At 46.7% G+C, this 22,646-nt stretch overlaps 2 protein-coding genes and 1 long non-coding RNA gene across 6 annotated transcripts in view; 2 read left to right on the top strand and 1 right to left on the bottom strand.

Moving 5' to 3' along the window:
- The window catches only part of LOC142585268 (hepatocyte growth factor receptor-like), a 67,431-nt gene extending 62,132 nt beyond the window's left edge, over positions 1-5,299 (top strand). For 2 of the 4 annotated variants that reach the window (XM_075695892.1, XM_075695890.1), the window contains 5 exons: positions 534-718; positions 1,010-1,119; positions 1,202-1,364; positions 1,487-1,623; positions 1,725-5,299. In XM_075695892.1, the coding sequence (XP_075552007.1) occupies positions 534-718; positions 1,010-1,119; positions 1,202-1,364; positions 1,487-1,623; positions 1,725-1,944 (815 nt within the window). In that variant the 3' untranslated portion in view covers positions 1,945-5,299. Of the gene's footprint in view, positions 1-530; positions 719-1,009; positions 1,120-1,201; positions 1,365-1,486; positions 1,624-1,724 lie in introns of all 4 variants that reach the window. The other 2 variants (XM_075695889.1, XM_075695891.1) reach the window with 1 other exon arrangement.
- On the bottom strand, positions 586-21,393 carry LOC142585270 (uncharacterized). The gene is made up of 3 exons (XR_012829066.1): positions 21,316-21,393; positions 14,889-15,038; positions 586-696 (listed from the first exon to the last, which is right to left on the bottom strand). It is a non-coding gene; the product is annotated as an uncharacterized LOC142585270 (long non-coding RNA).
- LOC142585267 (uncharacterized) lies at positions 18,574-20,930 on the top strand. The gene is made up of 2 exons (XM_075695888.1): positions 18,574-20,425; positions 20,558-20,930. Exon 1 carries the CDS (start codon positions 18,690-18,692, stop codon positions 20,352-20,354), a length of 1,665 nt encoding a protein of 554 aa, XP_075552003.1. The 5' UTR covers positions 18,574-18,689; the 3' UTR covers positions 20,355-20,425; positions 20,558-20,930.
- Positions 21,394-22,646: the final 1,253 nt, after the last annotated feature.

Here is a 22,646-nt window from a genome sequence, read left to right as displayed (position 1 = left end):
AATTTGGTGAAAACAAAACGTAGAAATAAGCACACGTGATAATATAACTGAAGGAATCTTGAATGCCGTTGTGTTTTTTATAAGTTGAAAGTTCTAAAAGTAGGCGAACATTTGCACTGTATTGTAAAGCAGAATGAACGGACATGTGATGTAAAACAGCGAGACACAGTGTCGCCAACTATGTCAGCGGCGCTTGAGATATATCTGCTCAGAGAAGTTGCTGCAAATTTAAGGGATCCTTCATGGTCGAGTGGGTCGTGTCACGTTCATTTGAAAAAAAAAATGTTTTTGGGTGACAACTTTGCCTGCTTACGGCACAAAACCAGTACTCAATTCAATGCAAGAAGCTGCCTTGCACTAATAGCATGAAACATTAAATTTGAGCCTTCAGCGTTTGCAGTACTTTTTATGTATGTGCAATTCCTATAAGTGACTGCTAGCAATTTCCATGTTTGCGCTACACATATACTCTCATTTTGTTGTATCGTCGGCGGGATAATTTATTCATTTATTCTGTCCCTTCGACACAGCAGATTCACGCGGGGTCGAGGCTGACGGCCAGGCTTTCCTCGAGGAGGCCCTCATCATGAAGGACTTCCACCACATGAATGTGCTGCCGCTCATTGGATTGAGCATTGATGAGTCAGGCGGCTTGATGGTCATCATACCGTACATGAAGTACGGCGACCTGCTATCCTACATTCGAGACGAGAGAAACGTAAGGATATCAAACATAGTGATTTTGCCTGTCGTCATAGCCTACGTTTTCATTGTGCATGCTAGAAAACAGAGCCTAAAGTTAACTATTGATGTTTAATGCTGCTCTGACGTGACCAATCGGACCGCATCTATCAGTGCAGTTGAATACAATTTATTAAAGCACTGCATGATTCCAAATGGAGACCTCCGTATCATCATGCAATGTTCGTAGTTAAAGACTGCTGAACACTCCGTAATTAATTCGCTACATCTGCTAACTTACCTGCGTGAATTTTTATTGTTCTTCTAGAACCCAACTGTCAAAGACTTGATCACGTTTGGTATCCACGTGGCTGAAGGCATGAAGTATTTGGCTGATACAAAGTTCGTGCACAGAGACCTGGCGGCTCGCAACTGCATGTAAGTGGCCATGTACTAATTTGTTTGCACTTGTCTCTGAGAGACCTTTAAGCGAAGGTCTAAACGTAAGTCATCGTTTCAGGCTTAGCGAGGATTTCATTGTGCGTGTGGCCGACTTTGGCCTATCACGCGACGTCTACGAGAAGGACTACTACAGTGGTGACAACAAGAAGACGAAGCTTCCCGTGAAATGGATGGCACCAGAAAGCTTGGAGAAGGGCATCTACAACCACAAGACGGATGTGGTAAGGTTACCCGCGGCTGGGTATGGTACCGGGCAATAGCCACCAGTACTTAATGCTGATCGAGGCGCCTTTAAGTCGTGGCACATTGAAGGTGACCGTATCCGATCTTTTTTCTGACGCAGTGGTCGTATGGTGTGCTCTTGTGGGAGCTTATGACACGTGGTGTGACGCCGTATCCAGAAGTGGACAACTGGGATATCGTCAATTTCCTGAAGCAAGGACGGCGCATGCAACAGCCGAGCTACTGCCCTGATGAACTGTAAGTCAGAGTGAAGAACACAGTCCTAGAAACTGTGTTAACAAAGAATTTGTCGGTTGTCACTCACGTTGTTCTATAATCGGCTCAATTATCTTTCTTAGGTACGAGATCATGTTGCAGTGCTGGCAGGACGACTCCAAGCGACGACCTTCGTTCGCACAGCTCGTGACGGACGTCTCAAATGTGATCGTAAGCCTCGAGAAGAAAAAGCGAAACAGGAGGGTCAGCCTGAACGTGACGTACGTCAACTGTCCAAACCCCGGTGCTAACGACGGCGCTGGGCCCTCAACGGAGGATTGGCCAGCTGATGGCACATCGTAGGCAGAATGGCACTGCGGCCTCTGCGCTTTGCCGCAAGGATGCATATCAGTTCCTAAGAGAGCCAATGCGCTGTTGGTGACAGCGCCACTGCCAACGAAGCCGCGAGAACTGATTGCAGGGCTCGCCACCATTCACGATCTCTCCAGACTGCTGATGCTCAAATACGTGCGGATGATGGAATTCACTACGTCGCTGCTTGGATCGATCAAGTGCCATTCGTGTGCCTGCACCACAGCAGCTGGTACCTAAGTTCGAAAGCTTAGACACATCGCAAGTCGTTCAAAGAGCAAGTCGTCCGATTTTCGGGGGAACTGTGGTGTGCTGGAAAGATGAAAAACGCAGTTCACTGTCGCGTGGAGGATGCGTGTCTCGGAACCGCTCGTCTCTTTCCATGGCGCGAAGTCACTTTGTTGCACAGACTGTACCTGCACCATCAGTGCGAATGATGCTGTGTGTAGATATCATCGTGTGGCTGTACATTTTGAGCCCATCATGACCTATCAACTCCTGTGACTGTTTGTTACACGAAAGAAACATTGAACTCTCAGACCATGTGTGTCCACCATGCATGAAAACATTCCAGTATATTTCTTTTCGTGCTATACAGGGCTGTATCACTACTTAACACGCCGCCACCGAAAAGAACTGTTTTTGCTGCTTCTTCATATCGAAAAGGAAGAGAGAGACTCGACGACGTGCACTTGAGAGTGTACTTCGCAGATACGATTGTAGTGCCAAAGCTGTATGAGATGCTTGTCTCATATGTTACTTGGAGTGATGGCTAAAATGGCCAGAAAGCACACGAACAAAAAACAATTGGAAACACATTTGTGAGTTTCACCTGCGAGTAAATAGCCTCCTCTGTTTCTCTGAAGTTGGTTGACGCCATATACTAGCGCAGGATCAAGTGGCAGGATTCGTAAATTCAAGATATCATGACTGCAGTCATCGAGCTGTTGTTCTAGTGTTCGCACACGCTATCAGGGCAGAAGGAAACGCTGAAGCGTGCATGTGAGGACCGTGACCTGACCCCTCACTCTCGCCTGGCAGCGAAAACTGTGGACCATTGGCAAGAAATGAGGTCGCTTGACCAGAGCCGTGAAATTACTTCGTCGTGAGCACTTCTGGACGGATGGACCATGTGCTGTGCGATGAGGGACTCCGGCCATCTGTAGCGCATGGCCTGGGACTGGCGCAGTTTATCGCATCGTGCTGATATTCATTTTGTGTCATTTGTGTTGCTGTGTGACGCTCAAGCACCATTGTGACAATGCTTTGCATGTTGGCAAGTGAGACGCGTTTGGTAAAGCACTATGGCCTTGTGTCAGTGTGGTGCGAACCGACAAGGAATTTGTTTGAAATGTTTCCAGCAAGTTGGATTTCTAGCAAAATACTTCCCTATTCCCCCCCCCCCCCGCATATTCGTACACAAATGCTTGTCACTAGGAAGGCGTTTGTTGGGAGACACTAACCTTCGCGAATTGGGCGTCATGCATACCGCTTGTTAACTGTTGTCGGCGGCATATTATTATTGCTTCAGTGTTTCAAGCTGCTACAAACGTCAAAATTAGTACTTTAGAGGAACTAGAAATTTAAATATTTTTTTCACGATACTTTATGGCTTTTACATTGCGAAAAGATGCCACATTGCCAGAAGGTTGGAAACAGCCATTTCACGTTCATTTAGTGTGCCGCTACTTTTTAAAAGTATTAAGGAGAATGAAATTGCAACGCTTGTTTCACAAATGAAACCTTTTTTTTTGTGCAAGGATTGTGAATGCATGATAAAGAATTATTGAAGTGAGACAGTATGTAAAGTATGACCTCAGTTGCTCTTTCGCTCATGTTGGCTGTAGAAGGCTAGTCACAATTCCGAAAAAACAAAGAACGCAGCATGTAGAAATTGTGAATGTGTGTTTGATGAATGAAACATTCCTGACATAATCATCTGCCTCATGCTTATGAGTGCAATGAATGCCACCTTTCTTTCACTCACGCAACTTTTTCTTACGTGCATGTATATATGACGCTTACAATGGCGACCGTGTTGTGATTTTGTTTCGTGGCCTCCTTTATTGTTGCTATGTGAGCGCTAGCTTGTTTCCCTTTCGCCGCACTACAATGCTGATAGTGCATTGCATAAACTTAACCTATCACATCGAACAATTACAGCTGCTTCTCTGCAATAATAAGTAGTCGCCTGTTGCCCACTCTAATTGATGGAACGCATTGGTGCCAGTTGCGAGGCTCGCTGTTTGTTTACTCCCCGCAAGCAAAATTTATTTACCGACACCGAAGCAATTACTGATAGATGTTGTGTTTGGTTCGAGAAAGTAGAACGAATGCTCCTGGTTCTCTGTTCAATGTTGCGCATGCTATTCACCGAAATCTCACCCACTAAAGTTATGAAAAGAAAAAAAAAGCTACAGCATAGAGGTTATCTGCATTTTTCACCACACTTACCTTATGTTTTAGTCTTGTGAAAGATTAGCTTTAAGAAGAATACAAAGGGCGTGAACACGCAGATGCTTACCACGATATGCAAAAAGACGTATGCGATATACAACTCCAGGGCTGTCGATGTGGTCGAGAGTTGCCCAGTGCACATTGCTTACTGGCTTTGCGAAGTATTCAAGGCCTTTTCTTTCTTAAGCTGTTCTGGCGGCTTAGAATTATGCTGACCGTTCTATTAACTATGGTTTCTGAACGTGTAGACGTTAACAGTCCAACTCCGAGGTAAGCACGGGCTGGCACTTGAAAAACTTTTCACTGCCTAACTTCTCGCACCTATTTAATACCGAAGGCAAGTAAGCCTACCACCTTGCACGCGCTCAAGTCGGATGCTTCGCTTTGTAGCCAAATTAAGACAAGAAATTTGTAAGCCGCAAAGAACAAACGGAGTCAGGGATTATATGGTCACGTGCCCACACTTTATAGATTGCGATCGCGATAATATGTCGAAGTTTTTATGCAGCTGTATAATGAAGGCAAAGTAAAGAAGACTGTTGAGTTGATGTTGTCCTAAACTAGTGGCTAAGTTCACTCTTCTTATCAGCCAAGTGTGGTTGTTTCTCACATCTATAGAGTCACGATGACACCATGAGAAATACGCTTCATCATTACTACCTCGCAGAAGTAGCATCTTCTAAAAGTGGTATGTTATACAACATTGTGCTCGCGTTCTGGCTTTTGTTTAAAACATAGCGTTTTCAATGTGTTCCTTTTGAATCATTTTGAGAAATAACATACAGCAGTATTTGAGCTCTTCACTCTTCGTATTTCCATTGTACATAGTGAAATAAAGTCGGAACTCACGTTTTTCTATCTGTTTTTCTAAATAAAAACGTGCCTGGTATTTCCTGTTTACATGAATTCATTTCACCTACTGTTCTTCATGGCTTGTTTTCATAAATTTTTGCTTGTGGACTTATAACATTAACTTATACAAGATGTTACAGATAACTTTGGCAAGAGATTAAAGCTATGCTCATGGACTAAAAATGATGCGACCAAATGCATGTTGCTCACTTTTGTATGCAGTGTGTCACGCAATATATTTATTTTGATTAATTAGATAATTAGTCGAAATTTATTAAGCACCTTCTGAAGCAACAAAGCTAGGAAAAAGATTCCAATTATAAAGTTGCAGAGCGGTTTGCAAAACGTCCGATTAGACAGTTTCTAACTTTCTATTATATATTAGTGGTTTTCAGCTTACTGCGGATGCGTGCGAAATACAAAAAAAAAAATATATACCACGCGACTTTCCTGCTTGCGCGTCGTGATTGCACTGCTCCCAAGCGTTCCGCGCACGAACGAACATGGAAAATGGAACTTCGGCCTTCATTTTCCCCTTCTAATAATCGACCTGCCACCGGGAAATTTACGAAAATAGTGCTCATGGTGAAATGATATTTCACTAATATACACTGATTAGATGCTTCTCATCAGTGTCACTTTAAGAGGACGCTCAAGGGGGTTCACGTTGCGTTGGTAAAGAAAAGTTCTCCGTGCAAATAACGGATGAATTATGGCACCCGTTTGACTTTCGTATAGCTAATAAACCACTTACAACGCGTTCGAAGCTTTTTGTGTGCCACCAGATGACTTAAAAGAAGACATTCTCATAAAACAGAGCCGGTTGCAGGACCACGGGAGGACGGAAGACGAGAGAAGTGTTGAGCAGGATCATTTTAAAAAAGATTCTCGAGTCGAATTTGGGCGTTCCTTGACCCAGTAGCTAGCGCTGTTTCTTGGGAATGTCGATAAGAAAGACCAAGGAGCCCCCCACCTTTGCAGTCTTACTAAAGAGCCTCACACCAGGCCTTGTCGAAACTTTTTGTTATGCACTCTGAGCTGTAAAGCGCCCTCTAGGTGCCTTTTACCGCAAGAATTTTTACGGCAGGTTCAGTAGTAGCCGAGATAAAGCGAAGGAAATATTGGGGAGGCCACGCTGGTGAGAAGCCGAGCTGCCCTCTCTGCAGCAGAGGCTCTCTCCCACTGCCACGACCAGCGCCCGCAAGCCACACCCCGCCTTCTCCCACATCGGTATTTCTTTTAGTTAGGACCCCAGCTACCGAAACCTTTTGACTCGAACTATTCCGTGTATCTTGCAGCGACATCGTAGCAAGCATAGTAGCGAAGAATTTTTTGCCGACTTCCAGACACACGTTTCGGTAGATGTGTTCCTATCTAGCATCGTTCAGAGCCTCTTCAAGTAAAAAAAAACAACAAAAAAACAAAAAAAGAAAAGAGAAAAAAAATGTAGTTTCATTCGCAAGGCGAAGCATCGATTTTAATAGCAAATTATTAGACACTTATGCGAAGTAAGGATAATAGTTTTACAGGCCAGGGGGTGTTCAGATAAGGACAGACTAAGGGGGTTCCCGACTATTTTTAGTTTTCAGCGAGAGAGGAGAGAGAGAGAGACAATTTAATTGAAAGAAGGCAGAGAGGTCGGGCTGAGCTAAGGCGCTCTAGCCTGCTACTCTGCACAGGGGGAGGGGGAACGGGGACATAAAGATGTGATGAGGGATGATGATGACACAGCAAGAGGGATGCGCAAAGGTGAAAGCAAGTTCAACGCTCTGACGACAAACATTCGCAAATGTCATCCATGAAGCCACTATCAGGTTTCGTATCAAGTCTGTAGTCACCAATTCAAGGGCACTTAAAGATAGAGGCGCTAGGACGAAGCTGGTGTGTGGGCCTTCCCTGCGTGAACAGCACAAGCGCCAAACAAAATCTTTATAGCATATAGTTTTCAGCGATATGCCTATATACGTCTCTGTGTCTCTATATGCCTCTGTGCAAAAGAATCGGCCTTCGTTTTGTGAAACTTAGCGCAGATTTACTGAAAGAAAAACATTCTTATTTCGCTGATCACTTGCATCTCATAACTCTAAAATTAACGTAAATTTTTTTTCTGTATATCTACGCCACTAGTAAGATTTACCCAGGGTAAGTTAAGTTTATGTCACCCACAGTATGTCGTTGAAAAATTGCCAAACATTGGTTTTTGAGCAACTGCATGCATCTCATTGACCCCAATGTCAGAGGATCTTTTGGGTTATCTCAACTAAGGCAGTGAAGCTGAAAATTATTTCTGACAAATATACAAAAGGTTTCTCGCAAACCAAAAAAAAAAAAACACAAGTGTGCAACTACACCGCGTATTTACTTCGTCTTAAAACCCCAACAATCACAGAAATAGCGAACATTGGAACACTTTAGAGAGGTTTTCACAAATATACACTGTCGATTTTTATGAAAATTTTATAGAATACCCACCCAAGACTGGTAAATTTGGTACTGGAAATACATGCTGCATCATATTATTTTTAGTGAGGAAATTGAGCCTGTTTTAAGAACCAAGTATGGTCATCCCGACGATGTGTCTCGCTCTAACAATAAAATAAAAATCACGCCCATATTGAATTCTGAACTCATCATTTTTGTTGTAGTAAAGAAAAGAGACTCATATTGTGTCCTTATTGCCTCTTTTTAGCCATCAAATGAGTTGAGCTTCAGTTTTCTCTTTTTATCCCCGTTAACCCTTCCCCCGTGCAGGGTAGCGAACCGGAACTACCTCTGGTTAACCTCCCTGCCTTTCTATTTCTCTCTCTCTCTCTCTCTCTCTCTTCAGGGCTCCTGCATTCGCATTCCTCCTACAGTACGTTGAGGTAGCAAGTAGGCGACAGCGCGTACAGCAAGCTTTTAAAGACTAGTCGTGGAATCCATTTCTGGCATCGATCTTTGATTAAATCTTCTATCTCGAATGCTCCCCGTGTACATGAAGGATGCACCAGCCTAGTGGGAAGCGCGATGACGCCACCACTTTACTGGATGAGCTTCCTGGGTATGTTCAGATGAGAAGAGTCGAAAAATGGGTCCCGAATATTTTGCATTTTCAGTGAACCTTTTATGTTAGGGATCAAAATCCTTGCGCGCGCAGGCAAAGATAAACACATCTCACTCGATGACCGCGGGCACTCGCTGTCGAAACACTGGCGTGATAACGAGCGGCAGCAGCGGCGAGCGAATTCCCTTTCGTGCTGTCCTCTCGCGTAAGCGGGCACTATGCGCGCGAGAACAAAGCGCGCACGAAGCTATCAACACTCGGCGGGCCCGCATGGCTATACTCAACCGCGCCATACGCAACCACCGCCGGAGGAGACCTATAGTAGAACGCATCCCCTGCTACCTTGTGCACGATTGAAGATTGCGCGCTTCCTCTCTGCCTTCCTTCCTTACGCGCGCGAGATGGAGAAATCATCCTCCTCGGGGAGGCGCGGTTGAGATGTTATCGAACTTTGTACGAAACATCGACGCTGACGCCGACGGCGGAAATGCACCTGGAGTGTATCACACACACACACACACACACACACACACACACACACACACACACACACACACACACACACACACACACACACACACACACACACACACACACACACACACACACACACACACACACACATACACACACACACACACACACACACACACACACACACACACACACACACACACACACATATATATATATATATATATATATATATATATATATATATATATATATATATATATATATATATATGAAAAGTGATGCTTGAAGGGGTGTATGTATAAATAGGCGAACAAAATGAACAGCAATTTTGGCTAAAAGTAACTAAACGTTTGTTCTATTAGTGCGCACCAGGAAAAAAAGAAGGTAACTACTGTAATCTGCCATTTTTGTCTTCTTGAAACAGTAATGGCACATGTTTTTTCCTTCATTTATCTTTAACAGACAGCTGTAGACCAGGTAAATGCAGTATGATGCCTTAGTTTCTCGAGAGCACGCATTTTTTGATATCGCCTTTCTTTTCACGAAACGTTTTCAAAGCACTAGCCCACTGAGGTGCGTCATCTGACAGAATGAAAGGGGGCGGTGGTGGGGGGTGGGTAGAATGTTGGACACATCACGGTAAACGGAGGCAGTGGAAGCGTAGCACCACACATCATTGAAGTACGCATCCATATCCCGACCGTGCCACCAAAAACTGTGTCCATTCAGCACTCTACGGCATAAGAGGAAGGAGAAGATAAATAAAGACGCTGTATTCACATAGAAGCGAAAACGGAGTACAAGGCACGGTTCAACGCGCTTAACACATGTCCAATGTGGACAAGTGAGGAATGAGGTATGATGGAAAGGCCTATTTGACGCAGTGCAGCCTTCTTTGGGGGACGGAGTCGATATGTGGTCTTCCGCCATTGCATCGAGCTGACTGAGTTGTTTTCATACCATCTGACCATAACCTTCCGGTTTCTGGGACGTATTAGGTCTCTTAGATTACGTCCCAAGACGTGGTACACTTGGGACGCACATTGAACTAATACCTTTAAAAAAATTATGCAATTAGCCCTTCGCGGGACTTTCAAGAAATTCAACCGCGGCCAATATGTCAATATGTGTAAAAGGCAAACAAAACACATTGATGCTGCTACTGATACTGCTAATAGCCGGCCGCTTCTAGAGACCTATTAACTTTATTAAAGGAATTATGCGCTCAAAGGCACATATTTGTGTCATTGAGGATATTTAGGTGCGGTTTGTTCTTTTATTGCGTGATTACGCAGAACATGAAGCCGTTAACCAGCGCATCTGATGCAAGATGCCGCGGCGTACAAAAGAGAAATTCGGTTGCGCCCTTTGCTTCGGCGCATGTGCTGGTGGTGGTGATAGGCCGACCATTATCGACCGCCAGTCGCCGACCACAAAAACGAGCGAAAGAGCCAAAGAAACTATTTGCTTTACAACACGGGCTTACATTTGTGCTTACAGCGCCAAACTCATTCTATCAGCGAGACTTCTTCTTGATGGGACATTGCTCTAACGCCCGAGTTACCACACATAGCGCCAAACATCTCATGTCGTGAGAATTCGGCAACGCGAGAACTGTAGGTTCGACGTTTTACTTGTAGCCTGCTCCATATTGTCTTTATGTGCAGCTTGAAATTAAACACAGTGACCCGGGCTATCGTTTTCTTTCTTCTTTCTTTTTGCTTTCCATAGCTTACGTGCGAACGGTGCCAGCACATGCCCTGTGATCTGTTGGCTTTGGCCTGCATATTGTCTCTATACATTACCCACGCTTCTTCTTACTGTAAGCTTGTTGAGTGACCCGTTCTTTATATTTCTTGTTTTTTTTTTCAGGGAAAACTGAGAACAGGCATATATAGCATAACATTTCTTGAGCGCTTCTAGGTGCATTGCTGCAAGTGCTACTGTGCTGTGCGGTGACGGCGTGCGATGACAGTGACCGACAGTGATTGTATGTCTGTGCTCCTTTCTTTCTTCATCTCTCTTTGCTATCACTTCACCTACCCCTCCCCTCTCTCCCCAGCGTAGGGTAGCAAACCAGATCTTCCCATCTGGTTAACCTCCCTGCCTTTCCCCTTTCTTCTCTCTCTCTCTTTTAGTCGCATTAGCAGCTTCGCACGCAATATTGTTAGCAGGGAGCGCGCTTGACCTTCGTCAAGTAGTGATCTCGAATGATATTATTTCCCAATGCAGTTGGTCTTCCTCAAACTATTATTCCGCTTCGGCATTTTTTTTTTTACTTACAAAAGCTTTCTTCGGGGCGTTCGCCCGTTTACCTCGCGATCGGACTTTCACAGCCCACGCAGAAGCGCCGGTGCAACGGTTATGCCATGCCGCCTTGCAATCGAGTTGCGGCACGCATTCGCTTGCCGCAAAGCCACCTATTATAGTTCTTTGCGACACTATGGAGCATCGGAAGGGCTTAGGCGTCGGGGTCGAGCCCTCAGAAAAGAGCGCCCGCTCCTTCGCCCACGTCCCCCTCACCCTGTGGCATCTGCGGGAGAGGATGTTGGCAGTCGCCTTCCACGCCGGTGCTCACGCCGCTGGAGACAACACATCCACGCTGTACAGATCACGCTGTATCAGATCACGCGTGATCTGTACAGACACGCTGTACAGATCACGTGTTCTTAATATACTGCGTGCACTTCGTTCTTTGAGCAACTTTTGAGTTTAGCAAGGAGAAATGCAAGGAAAGACAAGGAGGTGAGCCGGTTCTCAGACCGGCTGGCTACCCTGTAGAGTTTAGCAGAGCTTTGCAAGATCAAACATAGGTCTCCGGGAGTTCTCGGTAGGTAGTTCTTGATCTGCGTATACGCAGGAACATAATTCTGTGTTACACAAGCACAAAATTATCATCGTGCATCAGTTAAACACAAGCGAGAGAGAGAGAGAGAGAGAGAGAGAGAGAGAGAGAGAGAGGAAACGAAGAGGGAAATGTAGACAGGTTAACTAAGGACGTGCCCGGTTGGCTACCCTACATTTGGGGAGGGGAAATGGAAGAACCGTTTAGAAGCGCGTTGTAAGCGTTTCACACGCTGATGCTGTTATGTAAAACCCACTGCAAACAAACAAACAAACAAACAAACAAACAAACAAACAAACAAACAAACAAACAAACAAACAAACAAACAAACAAACAAACAAACGACCGACCGACCGACCGACCGACCGACCGACCGACCGAACGAACGAACGAACGAACGAACGAACGAACGAACGAACGAACGAACGAACGAACGAACGAACGAACGAACGAACGAACGAACGAACGAACGAGCGAGCGAGCGAGCGAGTGAACGAACGAACGAACGAACGAACGAACGAACGAACGAACGAACGAACGAACGAACGAACGAGCTAATCGGACTGTTACGTGCCCCAACGGGCGACTGGCCTTTATATTTTTTTTCTATAGAGTTCACCGATGTGCTAAGTAAGCTAGCTAAGCGATAAGGAAAACATCAGACCGGTATCAGAAGTTTCGCGCAGTTACATACTAGATCTCTTAAGGTGAAGTTGTTGGTTAAAATCATTTCGGGTCCTCTTTTATTTTGAGTTTACAAAATTGACGTCTTGGCTGCAATATCCATTAACGTACTTTGGTATTTTCTACGATCGTTATCTGTCTATTGAGCTATTTATAAACGATTTGACATTTTCACTCATTGACAAGATTTGCATAACGTAGAAGCACGGCGTAAAACATGCTTTAATGACTGGGACAGTAAATAAAACTTCACTGACCTTTTTCAACCGCGGTCATCTTCACCTTACCCCCGCACACGCACCTAATAGTACCGTTATTTACTTAAAGCAGATTTAGAAATATATAGGCTTTGACCTGACACGTGACTTCCCTTGGCTTTACCACATAATAAACATCAATGTCGAAGTTACCCGCATGTTCAGTTACTTGTGGTGCTCCGTGAAACATGCTGTATCTTGCGTTGTACCACTGGCTATTCTGCAATGGTGCACCCACAATTGAAATACACGAGCGCAGTTTTGGATCCCCGTTGATCTAACTCCTTTTCCACACTTGAGTTCATTCAAATCCAAAGGTTTAGATATACCGATTGTTCGTGCTACGCAGTAGTGCGGCCATACAAAAAACTAAAGCTAACTTGCAAGTTACAAGTTCTACACCACAACACTTATTAACAAGGCCATTTTCATCTGCCTGTCGCCACTCTTTACGCACAAGTCACAGAAAACTACGTTTCCTCCACATGCTCGAGCCATTTGGAAATTCCGAGTTTCCAACGACTAGCATACAAAATCTACCCGAAGAAGGCCTCCCACCATTAGGGCGCTGTTAAATTCAAGACTGCAATTAAATGAATCTTCCTTGATTCCCCCTAGCCGTCGCGTGAAACATCCCTCAAGGTAATCTGAGGCATAAGTGTATGAATACATAAATAATAAAATTACAAAAGAAAGGTAAGCTCTCACACGTGCGTTCACGGTTATTAAGACAGTAAATTGATTCGACAATATAACCACGGTTGCCTTTATTTATTGCGCTCGTATGAAGACCCAAAAGGATTGCTCTTACACGTGAGATTTCTTGCAGAGAGGAACCTGTAGTTTTCTACATGCAGGAATGCTAACCCCTGACCACGAAAATGCGTGGAGAAGACGGCTAGCTTACGGCTTGTAGGAGGCCTTAGCGCAACACTAAATGAACATTCTTACGGCTTGCGATTTCAAGAACAAACGCAGTTGCAGTTTCTTCCGAAAGGTGAGGCAGTGACAACGATTAGAATTGGTAGGGATTCAGATTCAGATTCAGATTTATTCGTTCCAAAAAAAAGAAGTAATTACATGACAAATATACAGACGAGGGTCCCAAAGTGAAAGAACTGTAGTGGGACCCTCGGTTAATAATAACAACATTGATGGTGATGTCAATAGTCAGCAAATTAGCGTATTATAAACAACATCTACAGATCAAATACATCATTAGACATGTCATTTACATGGATTCGCTGTTCTGTTTCATTTACTGGTTGCAAGCAAGAACGCGGCGGAAATTCGCACTCTTCGCGGAACCCTCATCCTGCAGGCTCTTGACGCCGACTGTACTCGTAGTGAATGGTAGGCGGTCATGCTCGCTGCTTTCTTCGAACATTGTGGCGTTTTGGTAACATTTTTGAGTTTGTTTAGTAATTATCGGTTGCGTCGATCAATAGTTGTTAGCCCCTCAAAGGACTGGGTTTAGGCGGAATAGGTGAGCGTACGATCAGCAAGGTAATGTGGACCTCGCTTCGGTTCATAGTCACTGTATATTGCAAAACACCTCGAAACAAACAGAGATTCACAAAGACGCAGTCAAAAGTGCGATATCGAACACGGCGTAAAAGGACATCCACGCTATCGCTGCATCGGTGTAGTTCTTCACAATGCACAATAAAATGTATGTCAGATTCAAGATGATTTATTTACTTTGTTTGGATTGTGCTCCGCCCGCGCAGGATCCTTTTGTTCTACATTCTTCTACTTCAGCGTAGAAGAGAAAATCCAAGCAGTGGTGTCGGATGATTCAACGACGCTCCCCAGATGTGAACAAAGCCATGAAATTTAACAATTGAATATTCCTTCCCGCCGAGTAGTATGAACTTATATTCCTCGGACTTTAAGCCAAGATGAAGGTTGCAATATTATGCCTTTCCTGGGCGGTGGACGTCAGTATTATTGGCGAGTGAGTACAAACTTGTGCCGCTTGGCTTTTTTTAAAGACCATTACCGAGGCCGCATTTAACCTGAACGTTAAACACAAGCGCGCTCGAGATATCTTGGTAGTTGTTAATGGTGCGTTCCCGATATGATTTTCCGTCTTTCGTGGTTATATTACTGTTTGCTTAGCCGAAGATTCCGCGCGAAATATATTTCTGCCTCCCAAATAAAGTTCTCTCACTTACTCACTTGAGTGAGTGAGTGAGGTTGCACGCTTAATGCGAAGACGTGGGGTCGTCCCCCACCTGCGGCAAGTTGTTTTTTATCCCCTTTCATTGCCATAATTTATCATTTCGTTAATTCAATTGGTGAGTAAAAGTATATTTACCCTTTATTTCCCCTATGCTTTCCTTGGTTTCGTTGTTTGTTGGCTTCTCATGATAGGATTAATAAAAATCGGGCCCCTCGGTTCTCGGTTCTTCTCGTTCCCTCACTCAAGGTTCGGTAACAGGTCGGTGAAGTTCGTCGTAGTTTCGTCCTGTGCAGAAAAAAAAAGAAAAGAAAAAAAGACACACTCAAGATACGATTTAATATTTTAAAGGTTACTTCGCCATAATATATTTTTCACACACTTCAGGAAAGATTAACAAGGAATGGCATACATACAGCGTGTTTGTACGACAACTGTTCCTGATTACGAAATATTGTCGATTCGAGACAAAATAACTTTTACTGACCAAGCTTCAGAGCGTTGACAGTTGTATTTGCGCGAGGTTTGTCCATACAATAACGACTTACTAAAATTTTAGTAAATAAACTTTTTAATTACAACTTTTGGGGTTGTGGGCGCGACGCAATTACACAATTTAAAGGGGCCCCTGCACCACTTCCTACCGATGTGGAGAAATGGATTTCAAGTTGAAAGAGGCTATTACAGGATCTAGGATCTAGTTAAATAGATCCAGTGCTTCAATATGTTCAGCAGACGTGGACTGGACTGGAAAAATTTAGTCTGGTCCTGCAGGACGCGCTCAGCGCGTAGCGGGTGTCTCCCACGCAGGGACAGGACAGGGAGTACCTGGCCGCCGCTTCGCGGTCCTGCTGGACGGTTCATTGCTGGTCGGCGAGTAGTGAGCTTCCGAGGGAGGGACTTCTCCCACTTGTCTGAGGCAGAGTCGGGAAGAGCGTTTCAACACCCCCAGAACATGTGCGCGAGTGGAGGTTTTGGCAATCAACCCCCCCCCGCCCCCCCGTCGCCTAAAGCCCCTTAAAATTCGTAAAGTAGTGGCACTCTCCTCCTCCGCCTTCGCGTCTCCGTTTCTCCTCTCTTTCACGCTCCCTCCTCGACCGTGGCACCGCCTACGCCGCTCGAGCGTAGCAACGGCGCCAACATGCGCTCCTCGCCACTCCGTAGACGCTTCTCGAGCAAAAATGGCGCTGAAGAATGGCGCGAGGGGCCACGTGATGCTATTAGGCCAATAGCGATGCTGCGTCGGCCTCGGCCAGAGCACGCGAATAGGAGGCGGCATTCTTCAAAGCGTGGCGGTACTTTACGAAGTTTAAGGGGCTTTACCTTCGCCGTGCTTCCGCTCCTCCTTCAATGACTTGCACTGCGAAGGCTCCTATACGGTGGAGCGGGGCGTGCCGACAACGCTCCGCCTACTAAACGTGACCATGGCGTGTAGCTCAAATTTGATTTTAGATGTTCACGTAGACGGCACTACTTGCGATTTCGGCGCCTCCGACGCTCCAAGCGTAAGCAAAACGCGGTTGTCCTCAGCAAGCTGCGGTGCGATCAGCCAGCGGACTCGTCGCGCCACCTCGCGGCGGCCGCGGTATATGCGCTACGTAGCAGACTGCAGGCGCATGCAATTGTAGTGCGTATTCGCAGCGTTCGCTTTGTGCACGAAGCGGCTTAAGTGCGTGCTCGCGCTCGTACGCTACGGTCTGGCTGTGCTACGTGGTGCGGCCGGCTTTGTCGGGCACCAGTTTGACCGCCGGTTAGTATAAGTACATCCAACTTCATGAGAAGCCAACAAACACTGACACCAAGGACAACATAGGGGTAATTACTAGGGCTTAATAAATGAAATAAAGAACGATAAATTAATTGAAATGAAAGTGGATGAAAAAACAACTTGCCGCAGGTGGGGAACGATCCCCCAACCTTCCCATGTAGTGTCATGCCTACATGCCGCGCCCACGTGTAGTTAGGGCAGCGTCCGCGTAGTTCGGGCGCAACGCTACTGTTGAAAGTCGCAACGAGCACCATACATTGTTGCACCCGTGGTTGGGGGACCGACGACACAAGGGAAAGAGGGAGCCGGCGAACGGACGAGAGGCGCCCCACTGCAGCACGTGCCGGCCGGCGCATCTACCAACAACCTGATCCGTTCCACCGCCTTTTCGGCGAACTGCCCACTCAGTGCGAGGCGCGGGCGCCCCCGACAAGGACGAAGGCCTCGGTGCGGCCAAAAGAGAACGTGGACTTTGTGTTTCTTCTCCCTTTCCCTTCTCCTTTCTTCAATATCTTTTGTAAATAAACCAGTCTCGAAACGGATCCCAACGAGTGAAGTTCCTTCCTTCGAGGCTCCTGCGTGCACGGCTGACGCCGTCCACCTTAGTTAACACGCAGCAAAATTTAGCGGAGTCGTCCAAGAGCGACAGCAATTAGAGTTAGCCCAAAGGCGCGAGCATTCATTTACATTTTTTGGTGCCGAAACCCGGGAATACTTCGCCTGCTGACATCGAAAGCGCCATGGAACGACTACAGAAGAAGCAAGCTGCCCTGCGACAAGCAATCGAAAAAATCATCGCAGCTGCCAGCGACCTACTGCAATCGCCAACCATCCAAGTCGGTGAGCTTGAGGAACACCTCGACCTTATCCTCGAACAAGCGGATGAGTTGAAATCTGTTAACGAGAGCATCGAAAAGAAGATAGATCTTCAAGAATTAGATGCAGAATTAGAAGCCTGCGCTGCATACACGGAGAAGATCTGCTCCATCAAAACAAAGATCAAGAGAGCTCTCAGGAGTCAGACAGCCAACGAGAGCCGGTCGACAACTCCGTCAGTCACAGGCAACGCATCAGAGCAGGAAGCATACCACATCGGTTCCGTTCCACCTGCGACATTCCAGCCAGTATCAGCAACAACCAAGTTACCGAAGTTAGAAATCGGAAAATTCAGCGGGGACCTGCGCTCGTGGCAGAAATTTTGGAACCAATTTGAATCGACTATTCACAAGAACAGCACCCTGCCTGCAATAGCGAAGTTCCAATACTTAACCAGTTATCTAACCGGAAAAGCCGCCGCTGCCATAGAGGGGTTGCCGATCAGCGATAGAAATTACGACATCGCAGTGAAGACCCTCATTGAGAGATTTGGGAAGGAGGACGTCATAATTGAGGACCACATGTCGCGCTTGCTTGACGTCCGCCCAGTGCACGATCTGCGGGACATCGAAAGGCTGAGGAGCCTCTACGACGAAATCCGCTCGGGAGTCCGAAGTCTAGAGGCACTGGGAGTGTCGTCGAGCACCTACGGCACGTTGCTTCTCACCGTCCTTCGTAAAAGTATCCCAAGTGAGCTTTGCTTGGCGTACTTCCGACGGAAAGCTGCCTCACCTGAAACGCCACAACACGAGCTTCTCAGTTTCCTCGATTTTATGAGAGAGGAGGTTGAGAGCAGAGAGAGAGCACAGAGTGCACTACGCCGTGGGTACCAGGACGCCGCTATCAGACAGAAAGCGCCAATCAAAGGGGATGTTCGTCTGCAAAACCCATCGGCATCTGTTCTCACCGTAACCGACGGCGAAACGCAATGCGCATTTTGTGGTGCAGAGGGACATCAACCAGCGAACTGTGTCGCCCCCGTGCCCATGGCCAAGAAAAAGGAGGTGATGTCAAGAGAGAGGCGCTGTTACAAGTGTGCGAAAAAGAAGCACCGTGCCGCTGAATGTAGAACTGCAAGGTGGCTGAAGTGTGCCAAATGCTCTGGACGACACGCAACTGGCGTCTGCGAGCTCAATCAAAGACCGACACACCCTCCTTCAATCGGAGATGCCGCACCAGCAGAGACAGCAGTACAATCATCGCTTCAGGTGGGACCAGCACTGGGAAAGACCCGTGTGCTTCTGCAGACTGCACGAGCGTATGCGGAGGGCCAGCACAACAGTGCTCTGGTGAGAATGCTGCTTGACGGTGGCAGCCAGAGAACGTTTGTACGACAGGATGTTTCCCGGCGCCTCAATCTTCGCGTCATAGGAGGGGAGAAGCTAGCTATCTACGCCTTCGGAAGCGAGAGACCGTCTGAAGAAAGAAGGTGTCATCGCGTGGAATGCTGGCTGCGAAACTGGCGCAACAACACCAGAGTTCGGATCGAAGCATTAGAGGTGCCCGAGATCTGCGGTGACCTCCTCCCACCACCTGACGACTCCACGGCTAGCATCGCTCGTGAACAAGACCTCCAGCTTGCTGACACCTTGCCTGACGGCTACCATCCTGGTGTTGGAGTTGAGCTGCTTATCGGGGCCGATCACTACTGGGATATAGCAACAGGAAATGTCAAGCGTCTTGGTGAGAAGCTCGTGGCCATGGAGACTGCGTTTGGATGGACATTGCAGGGCACAGAGTCTACATCGTCCGTCGCAACCTTTCTATCGAGCACCGGAGTGATGCGGGTAGGTGTGACCACAGCACCCGACGAAATCTCTCGTCAACTGAGGTCATTCTGGGAGCTGGAGCACCTTGGGATCGTCAACGATACACAGCTGACCGCCAAAGAAGACAGCGTTCTTCGGGCCTTTGAAGAAACCATCACCCAGAAGAACGGTAGATACCAAGTAGCTCTCCCATGGAAAGAAAACGCGTCAGACTTAACAGACAACAAGAGCATAGCATCGCACAGACTTCACTCATTAACGGCGAAGCTGCTCCGACATGAAGAAACCGTTCTAGACTACGATCAGGCAATCAGGAACTACCTGCAAGCTGGACACGCCGAGGAAGCGAACGAACTGGGTGAGTCCCCGCTGGGGCCCATTTACTACATGCCGCACCGAGGTGTTGTCCGGCCTGGTAGCGAAACAACTAAGTTGAGAGTCGTATTCGATGCCTCCTCCAAAGCGGCGGGAAAGCTGTCACTGAACGACGTCCTCTTCGCAGGACCTAATCTAAATCCAAACCTAGCGGACATCCTGATTCGATTCCGAGTGCATAATGTGGCCATAATGTCCGATATAGAAAAGGCTTTCCTTCAAATCGAGCTTGCAGAGAGTGCGCGCGACGCTGTCCGCTTTCTGTGGTATCAAAGTACACCAGGGCAGGGCGACGCGCTCCCTCCAATCAAAGAGTACCGCATGACAAGGGTGCCATTCGGCGTTACATGTAGCCCGTTTCTCCTCGCAGCTACCTTAAGTCATCATCTCAAAACGGTACAGGAGAAATTTCCTCGCACCGCCAAGATCCTGAGTGACAACCTGTATGTAGACGACTTGGTTACTGGTGCCGACAGTGTAGAAGAAGCAGAGCGCATAATCAGGGAATCGCAGTCCATACTCAAGGCTGCAGGTATGAACCTCAGGAAATGGCGATCAAACTACCCAGAACTGATTGCATCGTTTGCCGAGACTGAAAGCGCCCAAAAAACTCTACCGGAGCTAGGCCCCACAAAGATTCTCGGTGTAGAGTGGAGGCCTGACACAGACGAATTCGTTTTTGAGATGACCGCCCTGATTGGATTTCTGGCAAGTCGGCAAGACACGAAGCGATTCGTATTGCAGGCCTCGGCGCGCATTTTTGACCCATTTGGCTTTCTCTCGGCCATTACCATCACGGCAAAGATCATGTTCTAGAGCCTCTGGGAGCGAGGTACGGCGTGGGACGAAAGGGTTCCCTCAGATTTACAGGAGACATGGGATAAATGGTGCCAACAGCTTCCTCAACTTCGGCAGATATCAGTCCCAAGAATATTGGCTCGTAACCCAAGATCCTTCTCCCGAACCAAAGCGAACTGCGACGACCCGTACAAGCCTTATACCCACTCGAGCTCAGTGAGGTGCCTGCCTGTGCTAACAATGGTGGCCGGGAATGAGCCGGCGCTCATTGCGGGGGAGGATGTTGAAAGTCGCAACGAGCACCATACATTGTTGCACCCGTGGTTGGGGGACCGACGACACAAGGGAAAGAGGGAGCCGGCGAACGGACGAGAGGCGCCCCACTGCAGCACGTGCCGGCCGGCGCATCTACCAACAACCTGATCCGTTCCACCGCCTTTTCGGCGAACTGCCCACTCAGTGCGAGGCGCGGGCGCCCCCGACAAGGACGAAGGCCTCGGTGCGGCCAAAAGAGAACGTGGACTTTGTGTTTCTTCTCCCTTTCCCTTCTCCTTTCTTCAATATCTTTTGTAAATAAACCAGTCTCGAAACGGATCCCAACGAGTGAAGTTCCTTCCTTCGAGGCTCCTGCGTGCACGGCTGACGCCGTCCACCTTAGTTAACACGCAGCAAAATTTAGCGGAGTCGTCCAAGAGCGACAGCAATTAGAGTTAGCCCAAAGGCGCGAGCATTCATTTACAGCTACATCTTGCTATCGCAATCAGTGATTCGTCCTTCGGGGGAAAAATGAAAGAAAAGCTGCCAACTTATCTAGATTTCGCACTCGGATATCTTCTACGTAACTGTATTAAAAGTCGGTTATTCCACCCTCTTTTTTTCAGGTATACTACAATTCAGCATACAATTCCTCTTGTTACTCTTTGTTTTTCCTGGGAGTTGTAGGACAATATGCAAATTCTAATATTATTGTGCATTTTACCTTTAGAAGTAGTATCTCCTGCAGCAAAGTCACTGTTTCCGAGCAGACCAGACCTCCAAAGCTGGCTCACAAAAATCGATATGCCGTCACGACAGTACGAAAGTAGCTAGAAGGTATTGTCTCGGAATAGCTGGCGACCACTTTACAGCATTGTCCTCGACAGCAGCATTATCCCCGACAGCACAATAGTTCATGCGCCAGTGCGCATTTCCTTTCTTTAAAGCGTGCGAAAAAATTGCTTAGGAAGAGGTTCGAAGGTTACGCTGGATGAAGAAGCATGGCGAAAACGTGTTGCAATTGTTCTGTGCATCGGTATGGCAAAACAGCAGGAGTAAGTCCACAAGTTCTCGTTCTGACTGATGACATGACTCTGTCAAGGTCATGAGATGATTTTGACAGAAGAAAATGGCATGCCGGATCCACTTGAAACACCCACCTAAAACTTAACCGGTTAATCTGCTGTTGTTGACGTAACGGGCAAGTGTTGCTACGATAACTTTACCGTATCCATTCTCTGGGTGACGGGGTCTCTACTGTGTAGTCTATGGGGTTCGGATGCTGACGTTTCATGCAAGCTGATGCCTGATACGTATCACTTTGTGACGGGGTACTTATTTGGGGTGCTTACTTTCGATGTAATACTTCGGATTGAACATCCTGTGGAAATTGTACTCCATAGTTAACCCTGGAAACAACCCAGGGAATAACCCTGTGGAAATAACCCTGAAGTCATTTTTGTGAGTTGCAAAGTGAATATAAAGTGCACAAGTGACTCACGAAATGTGATGCGACTTGGATGTGCAACTATAATCTCGTGGGATGAAGAGACCAGACTTGGCTCCTTTTGAAGGCTATATTACTGTGAAATTACCGATGATATTGCCCAGTCTTTGCGTGATTGCTTCACCATGACCTTGTTAGTACTTAGCCTCCTTCTTGCTGCTTTTTATTTTTGCTCTGTGATCTAAGGCTTCCTGAGTCTTTCTGGCTTATGAGTTATTTATGCCTATTATTAATTTAGGTCATTCAACCTAATTTAAACCTAATCTGAAGGGCTCGATCCATTCATGCCCTCAGGTTTCCTAGTTAAGGTCCTTTGTTGCTCACGACAGCTGACTCTTAAGACATTGTATCACAGCTTCATGCAACCTTAACGTAGACCGATTTTTGTCCGTTTTACTCGGTTAACGTATCGGATGGGTAAGGGTTCTTTAATCACTCGCAATTACAGAAGCAGCGTTCCTACAGAGGATTCCACATGCATGGGATACCGGCGCCTGCACCTCCGACGTAAGCTTGTGTGACGTGGATTTTTCCGTGAATGTAATTTT

The sequence above is a fragment of the Dermacentor variabilis genome, chromosome 6, assembly GCF_050947875.1.
Source record: "Dermacentor variabilis isolate Ectoservices chromosome 6, ASM5094787v1, whole genome shotgun sequence".
Taxonomy (NCBI): Eukaryota; Metazoa; Arthropoda; class Arachnida; order Ixodida; family Ixodidae; genus Dermacentor; species Dermacentor variabilis.
Note: the sequence above shows the minus strand (reverse complement) of the source record. Positions and strands in the feature narration are given on the sequence as shown.

What these genes read in the sequence shown, in the direction of transcription:
- LOC142585267 (XM_075695888.1), top strand. Translation starts at nt 18,690, where the DNA reads ATGCTGCTTGACGGTGGCAGCCAGAGAACGTTTGTACGACAGGATGTT.